The 27,749-nt window shown below is 51.6% G+C and overlaps 11 protein-coding genes across 11 annotated transcripts; 6 read left to right on the forward strand and 5 right to left on the reverse strand.

Annotated features, from left to right (window-relative positions):
* The first annotated feature begins 88 nt into the window (after positions 1-88).
* Positions 89-1,448, forward strand: BDV17DRAFT_229554 (N-acyl homoserine lactonase family protein). Its single transcript, XM_073755756.1, has 3 exons — positions 89-832; positions 887-1,046; positions 1,098-1,448. The coding sequence occupies exons 1-3, from the start codon at positions 255-257 to the stop codon at positions 1,263-1,265; spliced, it is 906 nt and encodes a 301-aa protein (XP_073618786.1). The 5' UTR covers positions 89-254; the 3' UTR covers positions 1,266-1,448.
* On the forward strand, positions 1,449-2,701 carry BDV17DRAFT_229555 (putative short-chain dehydrogenases/reductase). Its single transcript, XM_073755757.1, has one exon. It carries the CDS (start codon positions 1,632-1,634, stop codon positions 2,436-2,438), a length of 807 nt encoding a protein of 268 aa, XP_073618787.1. The 5' UTR covers positions 1,449-1,631; the 3' UTR covers positions 2,439-2,701.
* A 28-nt stretch (positions 2,702-2,729) lies between these two features.
* Positions 2,730-4,907, reverse strand: BDV17DRAFT_288525 (uncharacterized protein; the record flags this gene model as incomplete). Its single annotated transcript, XM_073761429.1, has 3 exons — positions 2,730-3,014; positions 3,078-3,163; positions 4,718-4,907. 3 exons carry the CDS (start codon positions 4,905-4,907, stop codon positions 2,730-2,732), a joined length of 561 nt encoding a protein of 186 aa, XP_073618788.1.
* A 2,476-nt stretch (positions 4,908-7,383) lies between these two features.
* On the reverse strand, positions 7,384-9,107 carry BDV17DRAFT_229610 (acyl-CoA dehydrogenase family protein). The gene is made up of 4 exons (XM_073755758.1): positions 8,527-9,107; positions 8,230-8,457; positions 8,078-8,167; positions 7,384-8,030 (listed from the first exon to the last, which is right to left on the reverse strand). Exons 1-4 carry the CDS (start codon positions 9,023-9,025, stop codon positions 7,528-7,530), a joined length of 1,320 nt encoding a protein of 439 aa, XP_073618789.1. The 5' UTR covers positions 9,026-9,107; the 3' UTR covers positions 7,384-7,527.
* Positions 9,108-10,165: 1,058 nt separating this feature from the next.
* Positions 10,166-11,119, reverse strand: BDV17DRAFT_288527 (FG-GAP repeat domain-containing protein; the record flags this gene model as incomplete). The annotated part of the gene is made up of 3 exons (XM_073761430.1): positions 10,166-10,388; positions 10,466-10,789; positions 10,902-11,119. 3 exons carry the CDS (start codon positions 11,117-11,119, stop codon positions 10,166-10,168), a joined length of 765 nt encoding a protein of 254 aa, XP_073618790.1.
* A 1,532-nt stretch (positions 11,120-12,651) lies between these two features.
* Positions 12,652-13,587, reverse strand: BDV17DRAFT_288528 (uncharacterized protein; the record flags this gene model as incomplete). The annotated part of the gene is made up of 1 exon (XM_073761431.1): positions 12,652-13,587. One exon carries the CDS (start codon positions 13,585-13,587, stop codon positions 12,652-12,654), a length of 936 nt encoding a protein of 311 aa, XP_073618791.1.
* Positions 13,588-13,818: 231 nt separating this feature from the next.
* BDV17DRAFT_288529 (putative protein kinase) lies at positions 13,819-18,072 on the reverse strand (the record flags this gene model as incomplete). Its single annotated transcript, XM_073761432.1, has 4 exons — positions 13,819-16,078; positions 17,086-17,689; positions 17,752-17,823; positions 17,877-18,072. The coding sequence occupies 4 exons, from the start codon at positions 18,070-18,072 to the stop codon at positions 13,819-13,821; spliced, it is 3,132 nt and encodes a 1,043-aa protein (XP_073618792.1).
* Positions 18,073-18,849: 777 nt separating this feature from the next.
* BDV17DRAFT_288530 (uncharacterized protein) lies at positions 18,850-19,599 on the forward strand (the record flags this gene model as incomplete). The annotated part of the gene is made up of 3 exons (XM_073761433.1): positions 18,850-18,982; positions 19,051-19,424; positions 19,483-19,599. 3 exons carry the CDS (start codon positions 18,850-18,852, stop codon positions 19,597-19,599), a joined length of 624 nt encoding a protein of 207 aa, XP_073618793.1.
* Positions 19,600-20,228: 629 nt separating this feature from the next.
* BDV17DRAFT_255735 (NAD(P)/FAD-dependent oxidoreductase) lies at positions 20,229-21,857 on the forward strand (the record flags this gene model as incomplete). The annotated part of the gene is made up of 1 exon (XM_073756965.1): positions 20,229-21,857. A coding segment is annotated over one exon (1,190 nt), but the record flags the coding sequence as incomplete, so codon positions are not given.
* Position 21,858: 1 nt separating this feature from the next.
* Positions 21,859-25,487, forward strand: BDV17DRAFT_255736 (DNA-directed DNA polymerase delta POL3). Its single transcript, XM_073756966.1, has 3 exons — positions 21,859-22,325; positions 22,377-24,553; positions 24,605-25,487. Exons 1-3 carry the CDS (start codon positions 21,933-21,935, stop codon positions 25,338-25,340), a joined length of 3,306 nt encoding a protein of 1,101 aa, XP_073618795.1. The 5' UTR covers positions 21,859-21,932; the 3' UTR covers positions 25,341-25,487.
* Positions 25,488-25,963: 476 nt separating this feature from the next.
* BDV17DRAFT_288533 (uncharacterized protein) lies at positions 25,964-26,858 on the forward strand (the record flags this gene model as incomplete). Its single annotated transcript, XM_073761434.1, has 4 exons — positions 25,964-26,083; positions 26,146-26,152; positions 26,263-26,692; positions 26,744-26,858. The coding sequence occupies 4 exons, from the start codon at positions 25,964-25,966 to the stop codon at positions 26,856-26,858; spliced, it is 672 nt and encodes a 223-aa protein (XP_073618796.1).
* Positions 26,859-27,749: the final 891 nt, after the last annotated feature.

The raw sequence follows: 27,749 nt of genomic DNA on the forward strand, positions 1-27,749 counted from the left end.
GCAGGGTTGTCGAGCCCCGCTAATCAACCCTGAGTCTCTTCAACAACCCGTCTCATTATCAACTACACTGATAATCATCCATTCGTCGCTACGAGCTTGAACCGCTATCAAACAATTGTTTGAGATCACTTGCATTGACTGCCTCGATATCTACCCCTGGGTAGTCGATTGTGACGATACTGAAGGTACCAAAGCACGTATTGTCTACTCATCTCTCCCGACCCAGGCTTCACAATCTGAGCTATTTGGCCACCATGTCCACACCCACATCGGCACCTGCGATCCAAAACCAAATCTCTCAAGGGGCTGTACCAAATTCAGTGTCCAACGTCTGCCCGGCAGGAACAAGGTTTCATGTTCTGGAAACCGGTTGGCTCGAATGCGACGAAGCCTACGTCACGCGCGGCGGCAACGCCAGCAAAGCTTCCACCTCGGGTCAATCCTTCATCAACAAGCGTCGTCAAATGCCCGTATACTGTATCTTGATCGAGCACCCGCACGAGGGTCTGATTCTATGGGAAACTGGATGCGGGAAGGATTACCCGGAGGTTTGGGGCCCTATTGCGGATGTTTTTGCGCGAGTGCGGTACGAGCCGCAGCATGAACTTAGGGCTGCGATTGAGGCGACGGGGAATCGGATTGAGGAAGTGGGTAAGGTTATTATCGGCCATTTACATCTTGACCATGCCGGTGGGCTGGATGAGTTTATAGAGATGAAGCGTACGGATGTGGAAATTTGGGTGCATGAAAGAGAGCTCACGGGGGCGTTTTGGTCTGTGGCTACGGGTGCCGATGCGGGTGTCTATTTACCGCATTACTTGGATTTGTCGCTGTGCGTTACTCCAATACTATTGGAACGCGTGAAGGAGACGCTAACAGAGATCAGTAACTGGAAAACATTCAACGACCAGACCTTCGACTTCTGCCAGGGCATCACACTTCACCACCTGCCCGGGCACACAGACGGGCTGATCGGGATGCAGATCAATATGCCTGAGACGGGCACCTTTTTCTTCATAAGCGATCACTGCCATGTCCTGGAGAACGTTAGTAGGCTACCAATAATTTGTGCACATCTAGCTAACGAATGGCTATAGTGGATCGACGGCATTCCCCAGGGCTGGTTGGCCCGCGACCACCCGTCCTGGTTTCGGAGTACTCAACGCCTAAAACAGTTGGAGCGCATTACGAAGGGACAGGTTATTCCTGGGCATGATGAGAAGACGTTCCTGGCGTTGCAGAAACAGGCAAAGGTGTTCGCGTAGTTACTATGTACACCTCCATAGCTGAATGGTGCTTTTATGTGCCAATTCGTCCATGGACTTTATTTCTGGTCAACACATAGCTCGAGATGACACTACGATAGGTACTGCCTACAAGGCAAGAAATCCATCCAATGGGGCTCACCATCGACCAAGAACCTACGCACTCCATATAATTCAGGTTCCGAGACCGGAACACATCTCGACCATCCTCGGAGTCCAGAAAACCCACAACCAACCTCGGAAATCGGGCCCCACCGCGAACTCCTTGCCCGGCATGCCGAGTTCCGAGCATACAAATCCCCAGCATCCCCGAAGCCAGCCCTCAACTCAGTGCCCTTTTCATCCACTCAGTCCCAGCAACACAAAATGTCCGACCAATTTGACAAATCGCTTCCCTTCACCTGCGCCCTCGTCACAGGCGGCGGCGGCGGCCTAGGAAAAGCAATCGCAACATACCTCCTGTCCAAAGGCAAAAAGGTCATAATCGCAGGCCGCACGGAAAGCACATTACGACAAACAGCCCAAGAGATCGGGGCAGCAGATTCCTACGTCCTCGATACAGGCGACATCTCGCAGATCCCCACGTTCGTTCAAAAAGTGACGACGAAATATCCCGACCTCGACTGCCTGATTAACAACGCGGGCGTGCAGCGCCCTTTATCCGTATTAAACGACGACCCAACGGAATTTCTCGCAAAGGCGGACCAGGAAATCAACATTAACGTTCGCGGACCCATGCATTTGACACTGGGATTACTGGAGCATTTCAAGAGCCATCCTCACGGCGCGACAATCATGAACGTCTCGTCGATATTAGCATTCGTCCCCTTCTCTATTCAAAACCCCGTGTACAACGGGACAAAAGCGTGGCTTCATTTCTGGAGCATGACGCTGCGCTCGCAGTTAAGTCGTGGCGGGTACGAGAAGATACGGGTTATTGAGATTGCGCCGCCGAGTGTGGGGACCGATTTGCACCGGGACCGCGAGGATCCGGATGATAATAGTAAGGAGAAGAATCCGAATGCGTTGAGTGTTGAGGAGTTTATGGGGTTCTTTGCGGAGGGGTTGGAAGGTGGCGAGAGTGTCATTGCGCCGGGGATGAGTCGGGATGTGGTTGATCTTTGGTATAAGGATTTTGGGGGGTTGTATGAGAGGTTGTCTGGAGGTGTATAATGTAGCATAGCATATAGTAGGGGGCTGATGCGGGGGATTACGGATGGTCTGTGTAGTGTAGTCGGGTAGGGCCATAAGTATTGATGTACGAGTTAGGAATATTTGTTGCTGTCAGCATCGGATGCTATGTGCTATGTATAGAAAACAGAAGCGGCGGTCCATTAAACCTAGCAAAGAAAGAATAAAATTTTCGTTTGTTAATCTAGCCTAGTATGGTACGGGCGTGGGTGTCTTACAGAACTTAGAAACAATCTTTGGGGAACGAGACAGACAGGCGTATGGCTTGGAGCATCACTCGGCAGCGTCCAGGTCGTCCCAGGGGTTGACGGTAGTCCTGTCCCTTGCCTCCGCATTAAGTTGCCCTATCCGCATTCCCACAACCTCTTGATGGGCCGCCAGATCCTCAGCAGCCTGCTCCAAGAACGCCAAGTTGTGAAAGGTTGTTGGACCGAGGGGAAACGGGAGGACATTTCCATCATCGCGAGATGAGATTCTGGCGGGCTCGTTGGCACCCGCTTCGGTGGCGAGGACGCTTCTCCGGGCAGTGGCAGGACCATTGTCCAGGTTGGTCATCCGCTGAGCGGTGGTTCAAGGAGCAGGCAGAAAGGTCCGTTGTTGTCGGGTCATGGAGCGTGTCACGCCAGGTGACTGGCGCGCACGAGAGGCACGGGCAACAGGTTCAATAACGGCTGACCTCTCTGCGCCGGACCGCCCAAGTCTTGCTCCTGTTTACGGATTTGTCAGTTCTATTATCCGTTTTCCGAAAGGGGCAGAACAAAGGGAACACTCATGGAGGCTACAGTAGGATTCATGCATGACCCCACGGCAGTTTGCGCACGTAAAGATAATAAGCAGACCATTCTCATTTTGGAACCCAATGCCACATCCCTGCCACGGACCTTCGCCCCGAGAGCAAGCGGTGCAGGGAGGCCTCTGCTATCTGGCCGCATGTCTGGACGTGCGCGGCGCCGAACGACCATATTTTGCGTGATACCATGGGCTTAGGAAGACCGTCATCGTCTAATCTCCAATGGAGCTCTCTTGTTGAGGTGATACCGCGCAACTGGTCGATGATGGAATGCATGATCCAGTCAGACACGACTGGTAGATTGTTGACAACATTCGCAACTGCGTTGCTCATGTCTGTTTAGCACAGGACTTATTTCGAAGGAAAGGAAGGAGGCTCATCCACCTTCAGGGGCTTGGCTGAGGTTCTGTTCTGGCTTGACTCAATGGCACGAGGCGCCCTGAGAGGGAGCCTGGCTGGCTCAGGGTCATCAGCAGCAGCGCCTTCCACTATGTCCGATACGACCCGGCTGATTATGGGATTTGTCTCATGGCTAGTGAAGCGGATATCGCCGTTGTTCGGTATCTCGTAGGCCATTGACGCGCGCTGCGACCGGTAGACCCTTGCATCAAAGAAGACTTGAAAGAACTGAAGGGTCGGGGTCTGTGGGGAGAGAGGTTGTTTTTTACCAGCACCCAAGCCCAACCAGGTGACCCAAGCGTCTCCACCGGTGCGAGTGGGCAACTCACCAAATCCAAGTTAGTTCACTGGGGCTCATTCATTGACTAAGAGCATTTGGCTCAGACCACCAATTGCAGCCCCTTATTGCATGGGCTGCACTTCGGATAGCGTCGTACGGATGTCCAAGTTGTGGCGTCGTGGTTGAACATTTCGCTCTACAGGAAAAGCAGCAGTACCTAGTCCGAACAGTTTCGTCCATTGAGAGTAGGTGATCTCGCAATCCCTTTGCTGCTTTATCGGATTACCAGTGAGCCAGTCGTGGATAGAGAGAATAGCAAAATTATCGGCATTAGCGTTCGCCTGAAATGTGCCCATGTCTCAGCAGGGCAGGAGAGGGAGGGGTTGATGGTTGATATATGGATTTTGCGGGACTGTGTATGAGCAATTTCGGGTGTGGTATGTCCATGCTCAAGATAAGTGCTAATGTATAATCAGACAGGGTACTCACCCTGTAGCTTACGAAACAACGTGCTGTACTCCCTGCCTACTACATAGGGTCTGCCGATACGCTTCGATGCTTCCCTGGAAAACCAATGACGTCCATGTCATGAATTCAAGGGGACTGCCTAGCGCAAGTAAAGTGTTGGCATTACCACAGTGTCACTAGATTGTCGAAAAAAAAAAACAAAAAGGCCAAATATCCAGTCATATTATGACTGAGCAAGCACAGGCATATTACCAACAGCAACACAATCATAGCTCCCTTCCTCAGCTCACAGATGATCCCAGGGATTAGCAACATTTCTCTTACTCGCCTCCTCCTCCTCAAGCTGAGCGATTCTTCTCTCTACCACTGCAAAATGCGCAGATAGGTCCGCGGCGGCTTGCTTCAGAAGTGGCAAATTGTTGATGCTGGTTGGATCCAGAGGGAATGGAATTACGTTGCCATCACGCTCTCGGTCCTTGCGCTCCTCAAGCTGGGTGATGCGGGCATTCACCATTTGCAAATGCCTGCTCACTTCACGCGCTGCCTAGGCAAGGGAGGTCGGAGAAACACGACCTTCGCCCGACAAGACTGGTTCTGAGGCAACGGTGTGAGAACGTTGATGAAATAGCGGAGGCATGATTTCAAGGGCATTGACAGCTTCTCGGATTCATCGCCTGTGTCGATGACTTCGGCGGATGTGTCACAGTTGTTGTGATGTTGACGAAGATAATGGGGTGTTGGCGCCGCAAGAACAACGATGTCTCCGTCTGCATGGAGCCCCTTAGCAGTAATTTCCCTGCCACTCAAGATGGCCCAGCTACAACTTGGTATTGAAATTCTCACAGTACCTTTAGAATCTCTCGCTTCTGTTGAACGCACTTGGGCTACGCTATGTTGTTTTACCTGCTCTACCTAGAACGATCAAATAATAAGGAAACAAAGACCTAAAAAGAAAACTGAACAAAAGCAACCTGCATAGCTCCATTTGGCTGTTTGAGGAAGAAGACCATTGTATTGAGATTGAGAGTAGGGACACAAGGCAGGCACATCAACCTTCGAGGCGCCCGAGCTAGCCTATACTTCAACAAATCCACTTGCTTTCGTTCGCTGGATTCCAGATACTGTCAAGTAGTCTGGAAAGCTTTGAATGGCGTGTACTTTCCAATGGCGTGGTGGCAATTTTACTTTTATTTAATACGGGTGATGTCAGTTATTTCTAGCTATAACTATGGGCATTCCAATGGTCAAATCCAGGCGCCGCAACGGTATGCAGACATGATGAATCCTGTTTATGATACGCATGGCTACATATTACCCAGACCGAAATCATTACAAAAACACTATCAATCCCACCTCCCAGGACATATCCCGGTCTTGAACAACAATGCTGACAAAACTGGGGCGCGGCGCGCCACATCCAGGCCCATGAATATTGTCTCCGTAGTTTCGTAGTCGAGTTTGTGACAGCGGCATCACGAGGGCTTGCTTCCTCTAGTTTATGCTCCTCGGTCTACATCAACTCCCACGGATCGTCTTGAACCGTTTCAAGCTGCCTGATCCTCTTGCCAATTTTCTTCAGGCGCCCTCTCATCTTGTCCAACCCATGTCGTAGCTTTGGGAGGTCAAAGTACATGTCCCGACTTAGGGGAAACTCAAGAAACCCCGCTCGTCAGACGGGACAATGCCCCAATACCTGCTGGCTGCGGTAGCTCGCCCTCCAGCTTGAACGTCCAGGGGTTCGCCACCGTTTTCTCAATTTCCACGAACTCAAGCTGACTGATCCTGTCTTCCACTACGTGGATATACTCTTTGTATTTCTCCGATGCCTGTTCTAGCTTCGTCCGGTCATTGAATGCGTCACTGCCAAGGGGGAATTTCACAACGTCACCTCGAGCGCGGCGGGTCGTTATTCTGGGCGGTGCTAATTGCAGCTCAGCTCGCGGTATAGTTGAATGCGGTAGTGGACCGGCGATGGCCTTGAACGAAGCCACCAGGGGAGCGTCAGAAGCAGTATAATTTCGTTGGACAGGGTGATCAAGCGCGTTTTTCTCTGCATCGGCACTCAGAATTAGTTGTCTATTTTCATAAATGGCAGGTTCCTTAGTGCTGAAACTGTACTAACTGAGGCTGCAGTCCCATTGCTTGGAGAAGCAACAGTTGGCACACACGCGATCACCCGCTCTAGGCTTCCCTGGTGTCGCGGGCGGAAAGACACAGGCTTTCCATGTTGCCTTTTCCGACGCACAGAAGGTGCACGGGGCATTCGCGATCTCACCACGCGTCTGGGCGAATGCGGCTCCAATCTCGATCACCCCTTAAGAGGCTTCCTGATCGGTTCGCCGTTGGCTTCGTGCCTGCCTAGCCGTCTGCGGATCGGCTCGTTTAGAAGGTACTTCACGGCCATGCTCGGTGCAGTAGGTGGAAGTGGAAGGTCATTGGCGTCGATGCCTGAGATGATTTTGATGAGATTTTGCCCTTAGTTACGTAGGCTCTGGACACTCCGCTGCAATTTCTGCTCGATTTACCTTCTTCAGGTATGACTGGATGCGGAATGGCTTCTCGCGCAGGACGTTTGGGTGGGCGATAATCCTCATCTCCGCTAGACTCATTCAGTGTGGTCAAGCCTCCTTCGTCATCCTCAGACTTTATGCTGATGATGCTGTCGGCGGATGTGGGAACAGGTTGCTGGACTACTGCCGCTGAGATAGCTTCATCAAGATTGACTCGAGAAGGGCCAGTCTCTGTTGCCTGAGGATTGGGGGGGCGCGGAGGGGAGGACTAGTGGGTGAGTGTCCATCCTAGGTATGCAGATAGCAGGCAAAGTGAATTGATGGCTGAGACTTCAACGTTCAACAGGCAAGCCAGGCAGGCCAGAGATGAATATTGAACCACGATGAGGGAAGGGCGAGGAGGATGAACCTGTAGGAGAGTCAAAGGCCGTAGTGCTGGTGTAGGTGGGGTTGTTTTGTTCTTGGTCATGGGTGCTGTGAAGAGTGAATGGGTTTGTGAGAGAAGGTCGGTATAGACGCACCCGAAGATCCCGTTCTGGCAGGGTGGAGCCTGGACCGGGGGCTCTCTTACTTCTTACCACCTCACAGTTCTACCCTCAAATACATTCACGAAACTTGTTTAAATTACAACCTCGCCTTCCTTTCCAGCGCCGCTCTCCTCGATCTCAATGCCTTCGTCTCCTCCTGCAACGCCAACCCCATCATTATCTCCTCACTCCCACCCCCAACAACATGCACTCTCGCATCGCGACTAATCTGTTCGATCCTCGCCCCCTGACCCGCCTTGTTATACCCAGCACCTCCGAGGATCTGCTGCGCTTCACGAACACTCTTCTCCAATGCTCTCGTCGACATGACCTTCAGCAGAGCCGTCATGCCTCCAATCCGCACGTCATCGACCGGCCGGTCCTTCGTCTGCTCGATAATGTTTACGAGCTGCTCCATGAATGCGTATGCCGGTTCAATCATCAGTCCGAACTTGAATATCTTGGCTTGGATGGCTTGTTTTTGGATAAGCGGGGAGCCGAATGTTTCGCGCTTGATGGCATAGTTGAAGGCATCTTCGGCGCAGACGCGTGCAAGGCGGAGGGATGCGGCTGCTAGGGAGAGGCGCTCAGGGTTGAAGTCTGATTTGGTCAGTTTTTCAGCTCGGGGCTCAATAGAATTGACATACTTGACATAATGAGTGGGAAACCTTTATTCTCTTCGCCGACGAGGTGGTCCGCTGGGACGTGGACGTCGTCGAACTCGATAAAGGTTGAGCCTGGACAGTCCGTCAATTTTGCTTGCCGGTCAAGATATGACCGTCTCCATCGAGCAACATACCGCTCGCATTGACTCCAGAATTGTGCATCCTCCGCCTCGTTACTCCCTTGGCCGCCAAAGGAATAATGAGCAGGCTGATACCACCCCTCCCCGGCCCACCGGTCCTTACCGCAGCAGTGCAGAAGTCCGCCCAGATACCATTGGTAATCCACTTCTTTGACCCATTCACAACATAGTAATCACTCTCGCGCTTCGCAGTCGTCTGGATATTCGCGACATCGGATCCAGCTATACTCACCCAGTCAGCATCTCAACCCAACCTATGAAAAGCTTCAAAAGCGAACGGAAAGAAAATACCGTCCGGCTCCGTGATCCCCAAACAAAACCTCAGATCGCCCCTCGCAATCCCCGGCAACCATCTCCTCCTCTGCTCCGCCGTCCCAAACCTCGCAATAGGCGGACACCCAATGGCATTCCCCCCACCAAGACCCCAAATGACCCCGACGAAGCCAACCCGATTAAACTCATCCGAGACAATAAGCGAGCACCACGTATCCCATTTATCGCGCGAGACGTTCCCCGGTAGTGCGATGTGCGCTGAGTCCTCGGGCGACGTAAGCGGGTGCACGATTGTAAATCCGTGCTCGGCGTGTCGCTTATAGACGTGGGCTGGTATTTCGCCGGCGGTTTCCCATTCTTGCGCGTAGGGCGCGATGTATTTTTCTATGTATGAGCGGACATGGGCGCGCAGGGAATGGTGGAGCTCCGTGTGATAGGGGCTCGGAATGTCCAGTTGCGGGAGAAGCGGTTCGGCGTACGGGGCTGTTGGGAAGTTCTTCAGACGCGGGTTAGACATTTTCTAGAATACCCTGATGGTGAGGTGGGTTGTGAATTGTATTATAGAGCAAGGTGTAAGATAGAGGAGGTCAGATTATGACTATGTATTGATGTCGTGAAATGTCGATCACTGGGGATGCGGGGAGTCAGGAACAGCCGAGGCCCGCGGTCGTGACCTTTTTATATACAGTACTAAGTACTCTACACATATTATAGCTACAATCTCTAGCTCTTACCTAGAGCTATCTACTCTGTAAAGGTTGGACATCCTTTATCTCCCACAGCATTCTCTCCAACGGCTCTGTTCGCGATCATCTCCTGGTATTATTTGTCCGCGAACGTAGGTTCGCCGAGCCAAGATATATACACTCGCATAGATCACAATCAACGTCATCCTCCGCGCGACCCCCATCTAGATCAATATCCTCCTCGTCAGTAGCTGGGATCGTAGGGAGCGCACCCATGTCCGTCCAGTCATCTTAACGATCCCTACAATCGAACCTGAAAGCACGCTGCAAACTTCGTGGATCTCCACACCATTGACTTTGAGCAAAGATTCTACCATTACCGACCTCGATGAAGTAGAATAAGGTGGGATTAAGATTGTTGTCTCGGGAAGGTTGCTGGAAGGTAGTAGCACCATCGTACATGGCCGGTGACAGGACACCCGAGGATCATCGTAGACGTCGTCATCCACATAACATACACCGTTTCACCAGTATCGCCTTCGCCATTGTCTCCGTTGTTATTGTTATGTAAGCATTAGGTGGAGATGTATGAGTATCATTACCAGTAGGGCAGAAGGGTTAATCCATAGCCTTGAGGTATGGGATACTGGTGGAGATGGCGGCTATGAAACATTATCATCGTCCTCACCATCCTCACTATCGCCATCCTGCCCCTGGTCAGGAAGTGGCCAGCAGTGATTCTTCCAGAGCATGGTTTCCTTGTTACAGGATTGACGGTCAGGTAATCAGTACGCTGGTTCGCCGGTCATCTGAAGTGGTGTAAATGTTAGCCGAAGGATTATAATCAGTTACACGAGAACGAAACACAACTTGGTGATCCTGACACTCTTACCAGGAATGCCGACCCCGTCCGCGAAGCTCAGCGGGGTGTTCCACCTAATAGACCTATCTTCTCGAAAGCCCAGGTTGTGCTAGGAGCGTGCATTGCCAGTAGTGCTGCCAACCGCCACGTAGTCGAGGCGGCCGTCGCTATTTGTATCAGCGAACTGCACTTGCCACGCCAGCACATCAACTCCATCCGCAACCAGCGTGGCCGGGCCATATTCTGGGGGGCCAGTGTTCTTGAGGCGCCACATCACCGTGGCGCCTGTGTCATTGACGTAGAGGTAGTCGTTCAGGCCGTCGCCGTCCAGACTAGGTAGGCAGTGTCAGTGTCAGCCACACCAGATATTGAGGAAGGAGCGATGTAGGATACTGGACATGGGACTTACTCCGCGAAACGCACGTTCTTTACCTTGAACTGCCAGCCAAACTTGCTTTCAATCGTGTTCTTGGGCCCTTCAGCAATCTCCCGTCGGTGCTTCCATCCCCAGCCTCCTTCACTCTTTAAGTTCTCATACCACTCTGCTCCGCCGGTAGTCTCGTTCAGCACAACGTAATCCACACGTTTGCTGGGAGTCAGCACCGCCATCCGAACATTTTCTCGCTTGTAGTCTCCTTTGGCGATCTGGCCTAGGGCATTCCACTGGTTCTCCCCCTTCTCAGTGTTCAGGTAGCCCCAGCCTTTGCCGGTGTGGTCGAGCCAGAAGTAGTCGCTCGTGCCGTCACCATCCAATGGCCAAGGAGTCAGTACTTTGCGAGAGTACAGCGAATATTTGAGAACATTGTTCACAGTCACAGAAGATTACTCCTTCTCCTGGCTGATACTTTCCACCCGTGCCGAGATTTTCCCGCATCGTAATCTTCCCATCGCTATCAACGTACAGGTAGTCCACTTTGCCGTCGCCTGTCATGTCCACCAGCCTCACCTTTTCCTTTACGGCGCCATCAGGTCCTTCGGCCAGGGTAAACGCCGGCAACCACCGGGGGATCAGAGATGACCCAAAGAAAAAGATAGCATTGCTGCTCTTTATGCGCTGTCTCATTGTTCGGAGGCAGTGCTTGACAGCGCAGCCAATGGGTATCAATCCTAGTTAGCAGCACAGCGTATGCCCTAAAAGGTACACAGCGCCGCTTCGATATGTGGGGCCTGGGTATTGAACCCCAGGGTCAAAATGCGCCAAAAAAGACCAAGGACCAAGATTGGTTAAGCTATACCAAGATCTGCTTGGCTCTATGCTTAAAACAGCCTCATCTCCGGGGTCAATTGGCAAAAGTCCATGCAGGAATGAAGGCGAGTATCTGCAGATGACGTAGATGCACAGCCAGGCGGGGGGTAGGGGGGGGGGGGGGGGCCAGGATGCTTCCGACAACGATTAGCTATCATGCAGCACGCAGCAGGGACTCAGGTACTGTCCTATGGACTGCGGACATAATTCCCCCATATGTAACCTCCTGCAGATCTTTGTGTTCCGCATCTTTGTGTTCCCCATGGAAAAGCCTTTATTCTTATTCTTAGTCCAATTCACAAGAAGCTTACAACATTAACTATAGTAAACAACTAAAAACCGTCTCCTCAACACCCGCTCTATCCCTCTCAAGCCCCATAGTGATCAACCTCCCCGCAAACTCCACCAACTCATCAACCTGTTCCTGCATGTAACCGGCGGCGCATAGGCATAAGCGTTGAAGAAATGCTGGCCGACAAACAACGCTGCGCGGTCTCAAAGACACGGTCGAATTGGCGCAGAGCGACGTCTCTGAACTGCATGATGCGATGCATGACCGGGATGTTCGAGGGCCGATTTATGGCCTCGCCAGGTCCTTTGTGTTCTGGCCGAAGGTGAGAAGAGGAGGAAATGATAGGTTGAGCAGGGCGCAGACGCAGACGCAAGAGCAGCTTCTGTCACTGCAGTCCGCTCTTTGTGCTCGACTTGCGAGACAAAGCAAAAGGAACGGTGGTCGGGCATCCAAGTGGAAGGTTTCCAACCGGGCCGGTTAACAGCATAATTACATATGTAAGATACATGCGGAAAGAACTATCGAGGTATGAAGCCATCTAAAGCAGGCACGAAGGCAGGCGCCCGGCGATTGAGCCTGCCGGCAGGGGGGAGGCCTCCGCCAGCATTCCATCGTAAGTACCAGTGCTCTATCAGCTACAAGTACAAATACAACTCACAGGATCCTGGTGGCATATTCTTTGTTATTCTCTTGCTCAAACAGACGTCCGCAGATTTCAGATTCTATTGGGTCGGACAACTTCATCACCATAACGCCGATAGCACCGGTCTCAAGAAGTCGTTGTCTAGAACATCCCACCATCATGCAGTTGGTTTCCAAAGGCTCGGCAGCTGCATTTAAAGGCCGCGCCCTTGCTGCTGGAAGAAAGGTGGCTTTCGACACTCCTGACCACACAATACTCCTATCTTAGGATCACGGCAACAGCTGGGAGCCTAGTGAGCAATCGACACTGGCTTAGACACCCTCAACGAGAAACCCCCTATCAGCAAGACTACCTCAAGGCCCAGCAGGCGAACCCATTTCAAAACCTGCCTCACCGGCCTAACCCCAAACATATTCAGCCCCGTGCGCGCCGCAAACTCCTCGTAGGGGATACTAAACATGTAGCAAGCCCTCTCTGTCTCGGGAAATACCGCCTCGACAACTGATCGCAGCGCCCACGCTCCACTTCCAGTTCGAGTTCCAGTTCCACAATCCGCGTACTTGGTAAGGATCGTATCAAAGTCAACCATCTGTTCTCGCGCATGGTTTTGAAGAGCGGCAGGGTGTCTGAGAGGCGGATAGAGGTTGGCGGCTTGATGCCGCAGCTTAGTATTGTGCGGATTAGGTGCATGTGGTCGTTGCAAGATCCTGAGTGCGCGGTGAGGACGATTTTGCCAATGTCGATGGTTTCTTCGCTTGAATGGGTTTCAATCGCGTGCGTGGTTTTTTCCTTGCGATCTAGCGCGCCTGCTTCACCTGGTGCTGATGACTGCGATGGTAATGGTAGGGGCATGCACATGTTGCCCAGGACCAGGCTGTCGTCTATTCGTCCGTGCTTCTGTCTGGCGGACGGTTTGACAGGGCAGCTGAAGGCCAAGCTTTTGTGGCGTGATGCCACAGCAGACAGTTGCACGACTTCTTTATTTTTATCCAGCCCGACGTGGTAGAATATGATGGTAACGGCACTTGTATCCAGCTCCTTGTTACAGTACTTGAGGCGGTTGACGACCTCAGGGTTGTCGCGATCAAGGTGGAGACTGCATTTCGAGAAGCCGAGTCTGAGTGGTATCGCCTCTTCTTCTGCTCGTCGGGAAGTCGTTGTGCAATCTTCGACCGAGCAGTCTACCAAGTCAGGTTCAGGTTCCCGTTCCGATCGGGTCATCTGAGTACGCTCATCAAGTGATTTGAGTGAGACGCGAGCGATTTCTGACCGGGAGCCGGCGACGCCAGAAGTTTTCATCGGCATATTGGAGACGGGCGAAAGGTGCGCCAAGGCGATGTTCTCGCTCATTGCGAGAGTAGTTGGAAAGGTTGGGGAGCAAGGTAGATGTTGTGGGATCTCAACGATCATTCTGATCAAAGCGGCGGCATTCGTCCACGGTTCAGTATAGGATTAAGGTTTTAGATAGACTTCGATGGTGGGAAGACAATATGAACGTCTAGCGTTTATGACTATTGGATGGCAAGATTGGCTGAGCGCGACGGCTAGCAACAATTGCGAAAGGTAGCCCCATCGCACGACTTATAGCGATATATCTTGGGCAGCATTCAACAACTTCTCTAGGTATCCCTGAACTGTCGAGCATCGCCAATGCCGGCTCGGCGACAGCCCCAGCATCCCTCGAATACACACCTTTAGTGCGTCTGCAATAGTCTCCCCACTGCGCAAAACAACCTCGGCGCAGTCGACCTTTTGCTCAAAGTCGGGGGGGAAAGATGGCCGTTCCAGGCCTGAGTCAGTTTGCACTCCCCTGGTTAATCCAGTCAGGACCATCTGACGTTCCATCTTGGTGTTTATGCGGTAGACGAGTTCAAAGAGGATGACGCCAAGGGCATAGACATCGAGGGATTCGTCAATCGAGTAGTTGAAGTTCTCTGATGAGCCGGTGTCGGGCACATCAGCGTTTTGGAAGAAAGGCGGGCAGTAGAATTCTGTCCCGACGACACGGTTGAGCTTAGGGGTATTTTGACCGGTAGATACAGGTGAGTTGGCGGAGGAGCAATCGTTCATGTGAGAAATATCTGCAACAAGGCCGAAGTCGCCAATGCGGGGATGGCAGAACTTGGAACAGGCTCCGGTTTTTGACATACAGGGGAGACACTCCTTGAAGTTTCTGTCTTCGGAGCAAGAAAGAAATATGTTGGCGGGTTTGAGATCCCTGTGTATGATGCCTTTGGAGTGAAGATAGTCGACACCGGCGATGATGTTCAGAATCAGTTTCAGTGATGGTACGAGATGGTAGCAGTGTCGGCGGAGGAGAGTTTGACTATCGTCGGTTGCTTGCTGGCTCAAGTACGAGCTGAGCGGTATCGGATGCAGAGACATTTGGATGTGCAAAACCACAGCTGGAACGGCATCCCCGTTGCGATGTCTACGCTGCAGCTGCATTCGCGATTGGTCGTGACTCAGCCCATCTGTGAAGATATCGCCATCTGAAGCGCCGAACGTTGAGAGTTGGCTGCAAGTTGGGTCACTGAAGTTGCGGGGTATTGACTCGACGTCGTCCTCAACGCTACTTGACAACGGCTTCTCCGACGAATGAGATTTTGCGGAGACATCATGACTGCCGTGAGAGTCTATCGAGTCGCCCGCTGTAGATGGTAGCTGCGATTCTTGTGAATGTTCGAAAACAACGCCAAAGCTGTCATCGCCTGGTCCTGAAGGCTGATCAGGTTCGCTATCTTGAGTCTGCTCGTATTCAATATTCGCTGGATTCTGTTGACCGGTGAATGGAAGGCGCGGAAAGTGAGTCTGTTCTATCCAAGCACCATAATACCGTACGACATTTGCATGCTCCAGCCGAGCAAGTGTTCGAATTTCCTTCATAATATTCTCGAGCTGATTTTCATTTCCACACTGTAGCTGTTCGAGCCGCCTCTGGCTGAGAGGAATCTTTTTTACAGCATAGTCTTGTCCGTCAATATGGTTCTTCACATGATATACTTCACCAAATGACCCTCGACCAACAGTTTTGATCTCGGTGAACTCCACTGCGTACCTTGACATCGTAGTGTTGGGCGTGGTCGGATTGAGTTCAAACAACGGAAAGCTCGTCGGCGAGCTTCCAGTCAGCGGTAGTAAAGGGCGTGGGATACGTCTTGGATCAAGATGAAAATCCTCTAACGCAGACATGCGCTCTCCACCAGGCCGTTCTCGCAAATCCAGCGGCCCAACAGTCGGGCCTTCTAAGCGTAATTTTCCCGTAGCTTGTCCCCTTGTGTGCGCATTAATGTCTCGGACAGACTTAGATGCCAGAACAAGGTTGCCAGTGGCTTCAATTGAAGCCGATTTTCGCTTATCACCCCCGATATCGAGCCCTTCCAGCGCGGACAGCCCGAGAGCGTCGAGGTTATCGCGATAATACTGTCGAGTGGAGCCCCATTTTTCCGAGTCAATACCCTCAGCAATAACACCGTGGGACGAGAGAAACTTCGATTTATGAGAGTACATCTTTTTGCCAAGAAATTGTACTTCCGGAGAGTCACGCGTGTACCTCTTGTGAGAACCATGCTGTCTGTTCAGAAGATCCGCAGCTCTAGTCAGGCAGTAAAACTCAAGTAAGGCCGCAGTCATCATATTGGAGTGGCTTTCAGTATCTGTGTCAAGGAGGTCTTTGATGTCGCTGCCCTCCGCCGACTCTTCGTCTACTGACCAGGGTCGCTGCTTTGCATTTTCGAGTGGACGGTTGGCTTCAATCTTTGTCTCTTGCTTTGAGATGACTTCATTGTCGCTGGACCCGGAACTCGAGTCGGAATCAGAAGAGTCAGCCTCCCCAGGCGATCTGAACATAGACATAGCAAAAGTAAGAGTTAGCGACGAAGTGGGCGGCTGTTGGTTGAGGCCACTTCACAACCAAGAAGACTGCGACGGTCCGGCCATCTAAATAGTTGACAATAAGCAAAGAAACGCGAAAAGAGGACGTTCAAGTCAAGTTCACTCTATATGGATGCCGCATCAAAGAGCCTCAAGTAAATGTCACAGCTGATTGTGGTCATGTGATCTCGGATTGGGTGCAACAATCGCGAGTGGCCCAGTGACAGAGAAGATTCCCAGCCGACTTTGAATTGTAGCTCAAAGGGCCGATTGTGAAGACATGGGAGTTCTTTTTGAGGTATTGAAAGGGCGAATCAACAGACCACCTGGCATTGACTGGGGTGGGTTCGATCAGATTCCATCGGTTGCTCAAGTCACTCACAGGGCGTCCACTAGGCAGCAAAGACGAGCCCAGTGTATCGACACATGTGCAAACTGAGTGTGATAGTGACGACTTTCGATATATCCGGCTTTACGGTGAGGGAAGCGAAGATTTGTCGAGTTGCTGAGGGAGGAAGCACGAAAGACGTGAGGTTGATTATGGTGATCGCCACGCCCTGCGACTTTTTGAGTCAAGTGCACTTGCGGCCTTATCTCTGCCTCAGGCCAATACAAACGAGGTGAGAGTCAGCCTCCAGTACATGTTTTGCGTGACCATTGAAGGACATTCACTGATCTCCGTTAGAAAGAGGAGTCTGTTCTGGTCTTTGAGCTGCCAGGAAATCATGTGTTTTCTATTTTGTCAAAATTCAATGAGTGGGGTTTTCAGGCATCAAACGTAAATATATATAATTGAACCGCGACTGTCATAAGGCAAACACAGGAAGACAGACCAAGAGTGTTTCACAAAGACTCCAATTAAGTTCGCATATCTTCAGGCCGTCAAATCATCCCTCATAAGCCCAACCATTACCTTCAGTCTCGTCAAGACCACACCCATAGGCAAGCCATGATCTACTTTATTCCATAAATCACCTAAGCTTCCTCAGCCCATAGGAAGAGGCAGATTCCGATGAATTGTCAGCCGTCGGCTTGCCCGCCTCAGCAGCCAGGTCCGCATCGATGTTCCTCACGGACGTCCTCTGCCGAAGAGAGCGGTACTTCTGGAGCAAGCGCCTGTATCCGAAGAGCAGGATAGCTGCGATGGTTACCGCAGCAACACAGCCGACGACGACGCCTGCGATTGCACCGCCCGAGAGGCCAGAGCCGCCGCCAGAGCTACTAGTGTTACTGTCGTGAGTGGTTGAGTCTGATGAAGAGGCGCCTGAACCTGAGCCTTCAGTATCTCCATCAGAAGCAGTCCCATTCGTAGGCGTAAATTCATCAATCGTGACGTTGAAGCAAGGAACCTGATAGGTGAACTTGCTTGCGGGGACATAAGTGACATCGGCACAGGCGTAATACGTCTCGTTCTTGTCCGTGTCAAAATCCGAGGTGTATCTTATCTGGAAAGTAGCGTTCATCCCTTCTTCTGTGTCAATACCCGGATTCGGGACAGGGTAGCACATATGGCCAGGGTCGATATCGCTAATGCGGCGGGCGGCGACGATGGTTTCGAAGTCATCATTGGTGGTTGGATCTATGAGATGGTTAATACGGCGTTAAAGCAATGAGTAGCGGTGGAGGAAGGAGGGCACTTACTGTTCTTGTCAGAGACGGCGATCTGAACGTTCCAAGACTCATCTTGTGTGACGAGGGCTAACTGGCCGTTGACTGTGTTTCAAGTCAGAAGCTTATACAGCTTTGGGTGCTGACCATTGACTAACCCATGGGAAACTCAGTCCTGTTGACGACACCAGATACTGAACCGCATGGGGCGTTGTTATCGTATGCTGCGCCCCAGGTGCGGTCTGGCGGCCACATGAACGCCACAGGGCCCATCTCTTTGGTAGCCTCTTCGCCATGAGGTTGCGCCTTGACAAGAGATGTCAGCATAACGATGAGTGAGACGAATGCCTTCATTTTGTGACTTGGATGGACGGGTGAAGAATGGTTGATCGTTGAGGAAGGTGGTGACACGACCAGGGCTTCCGGCGGATGCCGATAAATATAAGCCTATAGCCCTCCTCATTAAACACCGTAGCTGAGGTAGCATCTCGGTTAGATTGAGTGATATGGCAGTCCGACGTTGTTTCACCGGCGCACCGACTAGACCGAGTCATGGAGGTGTGACGGGCAAGAGATTTCTCGGCTCGCATGTGCAACCTGCTCATGCCACCGTGCAGACTGCCCTGTATCCGTCCAATTGTAGATCCGGAAGGGAAGCGAGCAGGAATCCTAGAGCAGCGCCAAGGAGAATAGATTGAGCTAACAGGAAGAACCAGTGGATAACAGGGCTCAGGCTGATGTCCGATGCTCGGATATCAATCTGATAAGATGTGAAGTGGAGACGAGCCCTGTCCCTAGCAGCCAATGGCAGCAGAGTGTGGCATTTGCCCCTCTTTGTCGGCTCGGTTTTCCACGAGATGTTGCACCTGGCCTTGACTCGAGTGAGACAGTCGATATTGCTGGCAATAAACCCGCTTCCACATTGCTATTAGCTCCGGAGGATGGCCGGGATGGTGGTGGTTGCACTCCTTTGTTGGCGGGACATGTACCGTACACCCCGAAAGCTATAAAAGCCGCCATGTTCTGATATATCGCTGCGATCTTCAGTCCTACAACCTGTGAGTTTTCCGCGATCCGTGACTCAATCTGTATTCTGTCCCTCATTTGAAGGTCATCACCCTTCATCTCACCATGAGGATCACCGTCGCTGCTTCAATTGCCTGCCTTGTGGCTGCTGCCACTGCATTTGAGTACCCGGACTTTGTCCCGCTGCATAAGCGTCAGGCCCCTGGCACCCCTCAGTACGACTGCCATGCCAACTGTGGTGAGTAGACCAGACCCGGTATCTTTTAGCAAGCGAGTCTAATCCTAATGCTTGCCCAAACGTAATAGGCGGCATCATCACCCTCTCCCGCTCGCAAGGCTACTGCGACACCGACGAGTTCGAGACCAAGCTGAGTGCTTGCTTGGACTGCGCACTCGAGTATGATATTTGGAAGTGGTATGGGAACTCGGTCTCCAATGCTGCTGAGGAATGTGGAGTTGATGCGACTCCCATTAAACCGAGCTCGTCGAGTTCGAGCACTGAGACTGCAACGGCCACCGAGACTGGCACTGAGAGCGATCAACCCACCATTACCACCGAGGCATCGATAGAGACCACCTCTGCTCCTGAGGAGACAGCGATAGACTCTACCACTGTGAGCTCTGCCTCGGTGATCCCGACAGTGACCGCCGCTGCCACCCCATCTCCCTCCGGAAGCTCGGTAAGCGTCTTGCTCAAGCCTTATGTCAAACTCGAATAGCTAACACCTTCTTTGTCAGGCATCTGGTACCCCGACTCCCGCCGATCCTGAGTTCACCGGTGGCGCCTCGCTCAACAAACCTGCGGGATTGCTCATCGGCGGTGTTCTTGGGCCCCTTGTCGCGGCTCTCATGTAATGGGACTTTTGTACTTTTATAACATCAGGATCGAGGACAGAATTAGAAGAGACGGCTCGCGGAGCTTCGGCATGAATTCGGATGTGTAGCAGATTAGCTTCCTTCTGACCGATAGCGCCTACATGCTTATAGGTCTATTAATAAATACGAGGTTGTTCGACTACGTCACTCTCAACGTAGAGCAGTGACTCACCGTGAAATTCCTTATACAAATCGAGACCAGTTTTCCCCACTAGTTGCGGAGGGCCCGCTCTGGACTAGTGGGACGATGAGATTGAAGGGAGTAAACGAATGCGGCGAATCTGGCTGACCTTGAAAATGTGGTAGGTCAGTCATGGCAGGTATTGGAGGTCGCAGAATTCGAGAAGGTTACTTCCGTGTAATTGCTTCTATTGTAGAGCTGGGTGGAGTTGATTGTTAGATGGGCGGAGTTGTGGGAAGAATGTCGCGAAGAGCGTGCCTTCCTCGTATCCAGTTTGTTTAACTCTCCACCCGAGAGTAACCAACCCTAACCACTCTACAAACACGCCATGCGAAGGACACTGCCACAGTGAATGTCTTGGCGGTAGCTTAAGACTAATGCCTTGCCTTCAACAATGATGCCCATTCTTCGGAGCAGCCCTTGGTCAGAATGACATCGCAGCATTCCACGGACACTGTCATCATCGGCGGCGGCATTGTAGGCTCTGCACTGGCGCACTTTCTCTCCTCCTCTTCCTTCAACGGCTCCAAGAAGATAACCCTCATTGACCGTTCTTTCGCAGAGCTAAAAGGCTCGACCGGGTATGCGCCTGGCTTCATCGGCCAATTTAACGAGTCTGAGGTCCTCACGAGACTGGCCATTGATAGTGTCAAGGAATACTCCCAGATACCAGGCGGATTCGATCATGTTGGAGGGGTGGAAATCGCGACGAGCGGCGCCGCAGCCGATAAGCTCGAATGGCGATGCAAGACTGCGATAAAGAGAGGCCTAGAAGCGGAACTGATCTCGGCACAGAAGGCGGCTGAGATGGCCCCTGACTTGGTCAAGGAGGATAGCGCATCAGCGCTGCACTTTCCAGGCGACGGAACTGCGAGCCCTGCGACAATCACCGCATTTTTCCAATCGAACGCTCGCGAACGAGGCGTTGAGCTGCTAGAAGCTGAAGTCACCAAGATTCAGCGCAGTGGTGGAGAAGTTCAAGGAGTTATCACCTCTACTGGATTCATCCAAGCTTCCACAGTTGTCCTCGCTACGGGAATCTGGGCGAAGAATCTCTGCGACTTTGAGATTCCAATCCCGGTTATCCCAGTCGCGCACCCGTACATGTACGGCGAATACCACGAGCCTAAGCCGTACAAGTCTCCGTTTGTCCTATATCCAGAGCATCACGTCTACGTTCGAGATCACGGCACCTTCTTTGGGCTCGGCTCATACAACCACAAGCCTCTATTTGAAAGACCCAAGGGCACCGCTGTTGGCGATTGGATTCAGGAATTCGATATAACACTGAATCACGGTCTGCAGTTGATTCCGCAAGACACGAATCTGGCTCCCCGAGAGAAATTCAACGGGATATTCTCCATGACTCCAGACAACATGCCCCTTCTTGGATCGATCCCAGAAGCGAATGGGCTTTATATGGCAGCAGCGGTCTGGGTCACGCATGCAGCGGGGTCAGCAAAGTTCCTCGCCAATATGTTGAACGGCAAGCCAGTCGATGCTGCGGTGCAGAGAGCTCTGGATCCCACTCGATTCAAGGGGCAGGATATGGGGGGTTTGGAACGCGAGTCCTTAGGCTGCTACAACAGCATCTACGCCACGCATCAAGCCGCATAGCGGGGCCAAGCTATCATGTAAAGCTGCCAGATTGGCACGGCCATTGCGTTCTGCAAATGCTGCATTGGAAGACGGTCTGTTCTTGAAAATAGATGATCAGCTATGCATAATACAAGTTTCCAATACATAAAGGACGCAAGGAAGCTCAGGTCAAGGCGTTAGTGCCTTTAACTGAGCGAAGGATCGTATCTGGAGATTTTGGAAGGCCATTGATGAAAAGTTCCGTGATCACCACTACTAGTAGTCCGAAGAGTTCCAAGATGCCTCAGCATAACAAAATACGCGGACCATGGGAAGACGGAGATACGGAGATAATTGTCTTGGCCGACGGTTGGGAGGCAATAATATGCGCACGTGACTTCGTTCGACGCGTCCGGTCACGTCAGGCGCGACCAGACACGACTCCTAATTGTCTGCCCCAGATTGCCCACACCCAACAGACTTCATTGTCATTTCTTCCCGTCTCTACCCCTGCTAGGGCATTTTGCTCATGAGACTCATATGAGCGTTCGCCATGACTGAAGGTATCGCCATGCCCCAGAAACGGGGCGTTCTGAGTGATGCTACGAACAATTCCCGCGGCGTCGTGCAATCGCCCAGCGCGATGAAGAAGCGCAAGATCGATGTCGAGGCCCCAGCCAAACCCAGCCCGCGAACGCAGAATGGCCAGCGAAAGGTCGGCTCGAGCCAGCCGCAGAAAAGTCAATTCGAAGAGGAGGTTCTTGAGAAGATGACGCAGGATATCGGCGGGTTGAAGGCGAACAGCGCGGAGAAGGACCAACAATGGGAACGACCTCCTCTTGGGGATTTTGACCCGACGACTGAGAACATTTGCTTTCAACATATTGATGCGGAGGAGGGCTCAGTGATGGGAAGAGCGGCCATTAGGCTTTTTGGTGTTACTGAGGTATGTTTTCCGTCCCCTTTATCTTTTAGGTGCTGCTTCTGACTCGAATAGGTCGGCCAATCAGTCCTACTTCACGTTACCGGCTTTCAGCACTACCTGTATATCGCCGCGCCCGTTGGATTCACAAAAGAGGACTGCGACCCCTACCGAGCCTTCCTTGAGACGAAGCTTGGGCAGTTTCCGCCAGTGGTCCAGTCAGTCCAAATCACAATGAGAGAAAATATCTACGGGTTCCAAGGGAATATGAAGAGCTACTACCTGAAGATCACGGTTACCGAACCAAGGCATATCCCAAAACTGCGAAGTGCACTGGAAACCAAAGCCCAGACGCTCAACTACAAGGGGCTGTGGAAACAGTCCGAATCCGGAATTCTGACGTTCGACAATATCCAATACTTGCTCAGATTTATGATTGATACAAGTATACAGGGTATGTCCTGGGTCGAAGCATTGGCTGGGAAGTATCAGCTTTGTTCCCAGCAGGAGAAGGTTTCAAACTGCCAGCTCGAGGCGCGCATTGACTACCGAGATCTCATTCCCCATGCCCCGGTTGGTGACTGGGCGAAGATAGCGCCATTGAGGATTCTATCATTCGATATCGAGTGCGCGGGACGAAAAGGAATTTTCCCCGAACCAAATCAAGACCCCGTCATCCAGATCGCCAACGTGGTAACTCGATACGGAGAAACGAAACCATTTGTCCGGAATGTGTTTGTTCTCAACACCTGCAGCTCGATTGTCAACACGCAGATTTTAGAATTCCAACAAGAGGAGAAGATGCTTATGGCTTGGCAGGACTTTGTTCAAAAGGTCGACCCTGATGTTATTATTGGATACAACATAGCCAACTTCGATTTTCCCTATCTTTTGGATCGCGCCAAGCACCTCAAATGCACAAACTTCCCATATTGGACACGACTTAACGGCATGCGGTCGGAAGCGAAGGAGACGAGCTTCTCCAGCAAGCAGATGGGCAATCGTGACACGAAGGCAACCAATATCAACGGACGGTTGCAATTGGATCTTCTGCAGCTTGTACAGCGCGATCATAACTTGCGAAGTTACACCCTCAATTCCGTCTCCTACGAGTTTTTAGGTGAACAGAAGGAAGACGTCCATCATACGATGATCACCGAGCTCTACAACGGCACGCCCGATTCGAGACGTCGACTTGCAGTATATTGCTTGAAGGATGCGTACTTGCCGCAGCGACTGATGGACAAGCTGATGTGCTTAGTCAATTACACAGAGATGGCGAGAGTCACAGGTGTTCCGTTCAACTTCTTGCTCTCGCGTGGACAGCAAGTCAAATTCCTCAGCCAGCTATACCGGAAAGCACTAGAGCAACAGCTGGTGATCCCGAACATGAAGTCAACGGATGAGCAGGATTATGAGGGTGCTACCGTCATCGAACCCATCCGCGATTTCTATAACGTACCGATCGCGACGCTTGATTTTGCTTCTCTATATCCTTCCATCATGCAGGCTCACAACTTGTGCTACACGACATTACTCAACAAGAACAGTGCGGCTGGCATGAAGAAGGACGAAGACTATATTGTCACGCCAAACGGCGATATGTTCTGCACCCCCAAAGTGCGAAAAGGTCTTTTGTCGCAGATTTTGGAGGAATTGTTGAGCGCAAGAAAGAAAGCGAAGAAGGAACTGGGCATGGAAACGGATCCGTTCAAGAAGGCTGTCCTGAACGGACGACAACTTGCGCTGAAGATCAGTGCCAACAGTGTCTACGGTCTTACTGGTGCAACCGTGGGAAAGTTACCATGCCTGGCCATCGCTAGTAGTACGACCAGTTACGGTCGTCAGATGATCGAGAAAACAAAGCAAGAGGTCGAAGCCAAGTACACCATCGCCAACGGCTATTCCCACGATGCAAAGGTTGTCTACGGTGATACCGACTCCGTAATGGTAAAGTTCGGTGTCACCGAGCTGGAAGAAGCTATGAAGCTCGGGCAAGAAGCGTCGGAGTACGTGTCGTCAAAGTTCATTAAGCCGATCAAGCTCGAGTTCGAAAAGGTCTATTTCCCGTATCTTTTGATCAACAAGAAACGTTATGCGGGTCTTTACTGGACAAACCCAAAGAAGTACGATAAGATGGACACCAAGGGTATCGAGACTGTTCGGAGAGACAACTGCTTGCTCGTTCAGAACGTGATCGAGACTGTCTTGCACAGGATTCTGATCGATCGTGATGTCGATGCCGCTCAAGAGTACGTCTTCACCCTCACTTATCTTAATTGCTTACTGACTCTCTCTTCCAGGTATGTCAAGGACACGATATCCGACTTGCTGCAGAATAAGATCGATATGTCGAAACTCGTGATTACGAAGGCCTTGACTAAAGATTCCTACACTGCTAAACAAGCCCACGTCGAACTTGCGGAGCGCATGCGAAAGCGTGATGCTGGTTCGGCTCCTGCTCTCGGCGATCGAGTCGCGTACGTCATCGTCAAAGGAACAGGCGCCAAGAACTACGAGAAGTCGGAAGATCCTATCTATGTGCTCGAGAATAACATTCCTATTGACACACGGTACTATCTCGATAACCAGCTTGCCAATCCGCTCGGTCGTATCTTCGAACCCATTCTTGGAGAGAAGAAAGTTGGCCAACTGCTTCACGGCGAGCATACCCGGTCCATTGCGATGGCGGCGCCAACAATGGGAGGCCTTATGAAATTCACCAAGAAGACCGAAACTTGCCTGGGCTGCAAGAAGCCGCTGACTGGGAAGGATTTGAGTGCCGGCGCCGTGTGTGAATCATGTCGGCCTCGACTAGGCGAACTCTACACCAAGAGCTTGACCAAAATGTCCGACCTTGAAGTCAGATTCGGGCGGTTGTGGACCCAGTGTCAGCGGTGCCAAGGCAGTCTTCATTGCGAGGTCATCTGCTCGTCGCGAGACTGTCCTATCTTTTACATGCGTATGAAGGCGAAGAAGGACGCGGAGGATTCACAAAAAGAGCTGGCTAGATTTGATTTTGACGCGGGCGCATGGTGATTGATCGACTCACGAGCCTTGTATGGATAATTGGACAGGCGTTAGTTGGCAGGCGTACTGGATAATACTGTATGGATAGCACATGATTGAATATAATTGCCAGACATTTTCGTGCAACTCACATTGACCTCAGCTAGTGATTCTAGACTCTGAAAGAATTTGCGACGCTGAGCAGTGATTGGCACGGTAACCAGGAACCGCAGTCTTGGCGTGGAGATCGAAGCCCCAAGAAGAACACTCAACTTTATCCGCACCTCACCCACTCTCCTTCCACAAACAACGTTGCCATGTCGCCAGAGACCTCCTATCCACCACTCAATCCTACCGTCGAAGAAATAACCGACGGAGCAGACAAACATAATGACCAGGCTGCTCAAAACTCCAGCCTATCCTGGCCGCAGGTGCGTGACTGCCGACTGTCAAATTATCGCGACTTTCGCAACTCAAATCCGCTTGGTCGATCTCGATCTCGTCCCTCGTGGCGATGAGATAGCTTTTCATCGGAAGAGACTTCCTCTTGGTCTCTCTTTCTGGCCAGGAAGCCAAAAGCAAACTGACATTGACCCGCGCTTTTTGAACAGTTATGCGCCCAGCACGACTCGGTCCTATCGTCCCACCTCAAAATGTTGCAGGCATTAAAGGGCGAAATCGCAGCCGGCACCGACGCCGCAAAACTGGTTGCGTCAATGATTGAGCGGACTAGTAAGCTCGTTTCGCAGTTTGAGGGCGTCAAGAAGCACATCGTAAGTTTCTGGCTTGAATTCTAAGCAAAAGTTTCACGTTCTCTCATGCTAACGCTTAACAGGTTCCACGTGAGTCCATAGTTATTTTCTGCTTTTTTCCTTCCTCGTGGCAAAATGCCGGAGAAGACTTGTCCTGGAGACAACGAAAATGAATCGGAACTCGATTAATCGCTGGATAGGAACTTCTCGTACCTCTCAGTCAGCGAAGGCCGCGTCAAGTACCTCGAATGGTTCTAGCGAAGAAACTTCCGTTCAGAAGAAGAAGAAGCGCCAGCGAAGATCTAATGATGAGATAGAGGTCGAGCAAGAGACTAAACCACAAGAGCCAGTCCTTGAAGTTGAGCGCTCGAAGAGAAAACGCGTGGACATGAATCTTCCCGGTGCAAGCGAAAACGTTCAGAACTTCATCCCTGTCGCCCTCCAGACAGAGGACATCTCGGAAGAAGTCAACCGGCGGTTGAAGATCAAGGAGGACATGAGACGAAAACGCAACGCTAAGCCCGAGAAACGTAAACGGGACCGGGACAGTCTTGCGTCCAATGCTAGTACGTCATCGCTGGGGGGTACGAAGCCCCGGAAGAAGATCAAACGTGGCGAACAGGATGATAGGTGAGGGCTGTTTTGCCAAAGTTGAGCTGCTGTTTACTCTTGTGTGCATAGCTCCGAGAAAAGCAAACGAGAGCGGAACAGCCAGGCGCCCAGTAGCAGCAGCTCGTCACTGGTGATTAGGACGCCCAAAAAGAGACTCATGCGTGAGGAGCCGGTCGATAGGTGAGGGATGTCTGAAGGAATGTGAGTTGGCGCTCAGATGAGTCGACAGGCATACTGCCTCGAAGATGTTCTGGAGGCTATTACAACTCAGTTCGCCCGTTTCTGGGGTTGCAATCGGTTCATCCCCAGTCTCTGGACCTTCCAGCATCTCGTGTATCTAGAACCCACCAATCAACTACACTCCTGCCATGCAGCCCCCAGGAATTTCTATCTCACGTGGAAAACTCTACTTAAACTTCTCTCGTGGACCACGCGGCCTGGCGGCCGGGATATCGTTCCTATCCATAGGGAACAGGGGACATGGGGTATAGCAGCTAAATGGCCGCATTCATCTTCCGAAAAAGAGCAGTAGGGCCTTTTTTTTTTGCCTATATGAGGGGCCCCCTTCTGAGCTCGAGTCCTGCTCTTTTTTTTCCCCTTCTTCATCTTCCCCCCTTTCCTTGCAAGTGACTAAAGCAATCGCTACTCACTCTGAAGACTCCTCTACTGTACCCCAAACTCTTTAAATCCGCTTTTTGAGGAGGTGACTTCCATCGAGGACAGACAAGAAACACTCTCAGTCTCTTCCACTCCGTACCCTCTTCATCCTACCACAGAAGCAAGTCTCTGCCGAAAAGAGCCCATATCGAAACGTTGCTTTCAAATCGTTCTACTCTCCCAAATAGCTTGACCACCCACAGGCGCAAAATCCGAGATTTGTTTCTATCGCAGACCCGTTTCTCGATCAAGCCTCGACAGACAACTACTCTGTGTGAACCTTTCCTCTACTGCAGACCTCTTGTCTTGGACCTCTCTTGGACACCTCTTCTCACACCTAATCTCTCATCATGCATTACCGCCAACCCCAGTCCTCACCCTCCTCCTCTTCTTCCTCTCCCGGTCCGTCTTACCCCCG

This window comes from Aspergillus undulatus (genome assembly GCF_047715775.1).
Source record: "Aspergillus undulatus strain CBS 261.88 unplaced genomic scaffold BDV17scaffold_8, whole genome shotgun sequence".
In the NCBI taxonomy this organism is placed as follows: Eukaryota; Fungi; Ascomycota; class Eurotiomycetes; order Eurotiales; family Aspergillaceae; genus Aspergillus; species Aspergillus undulatus.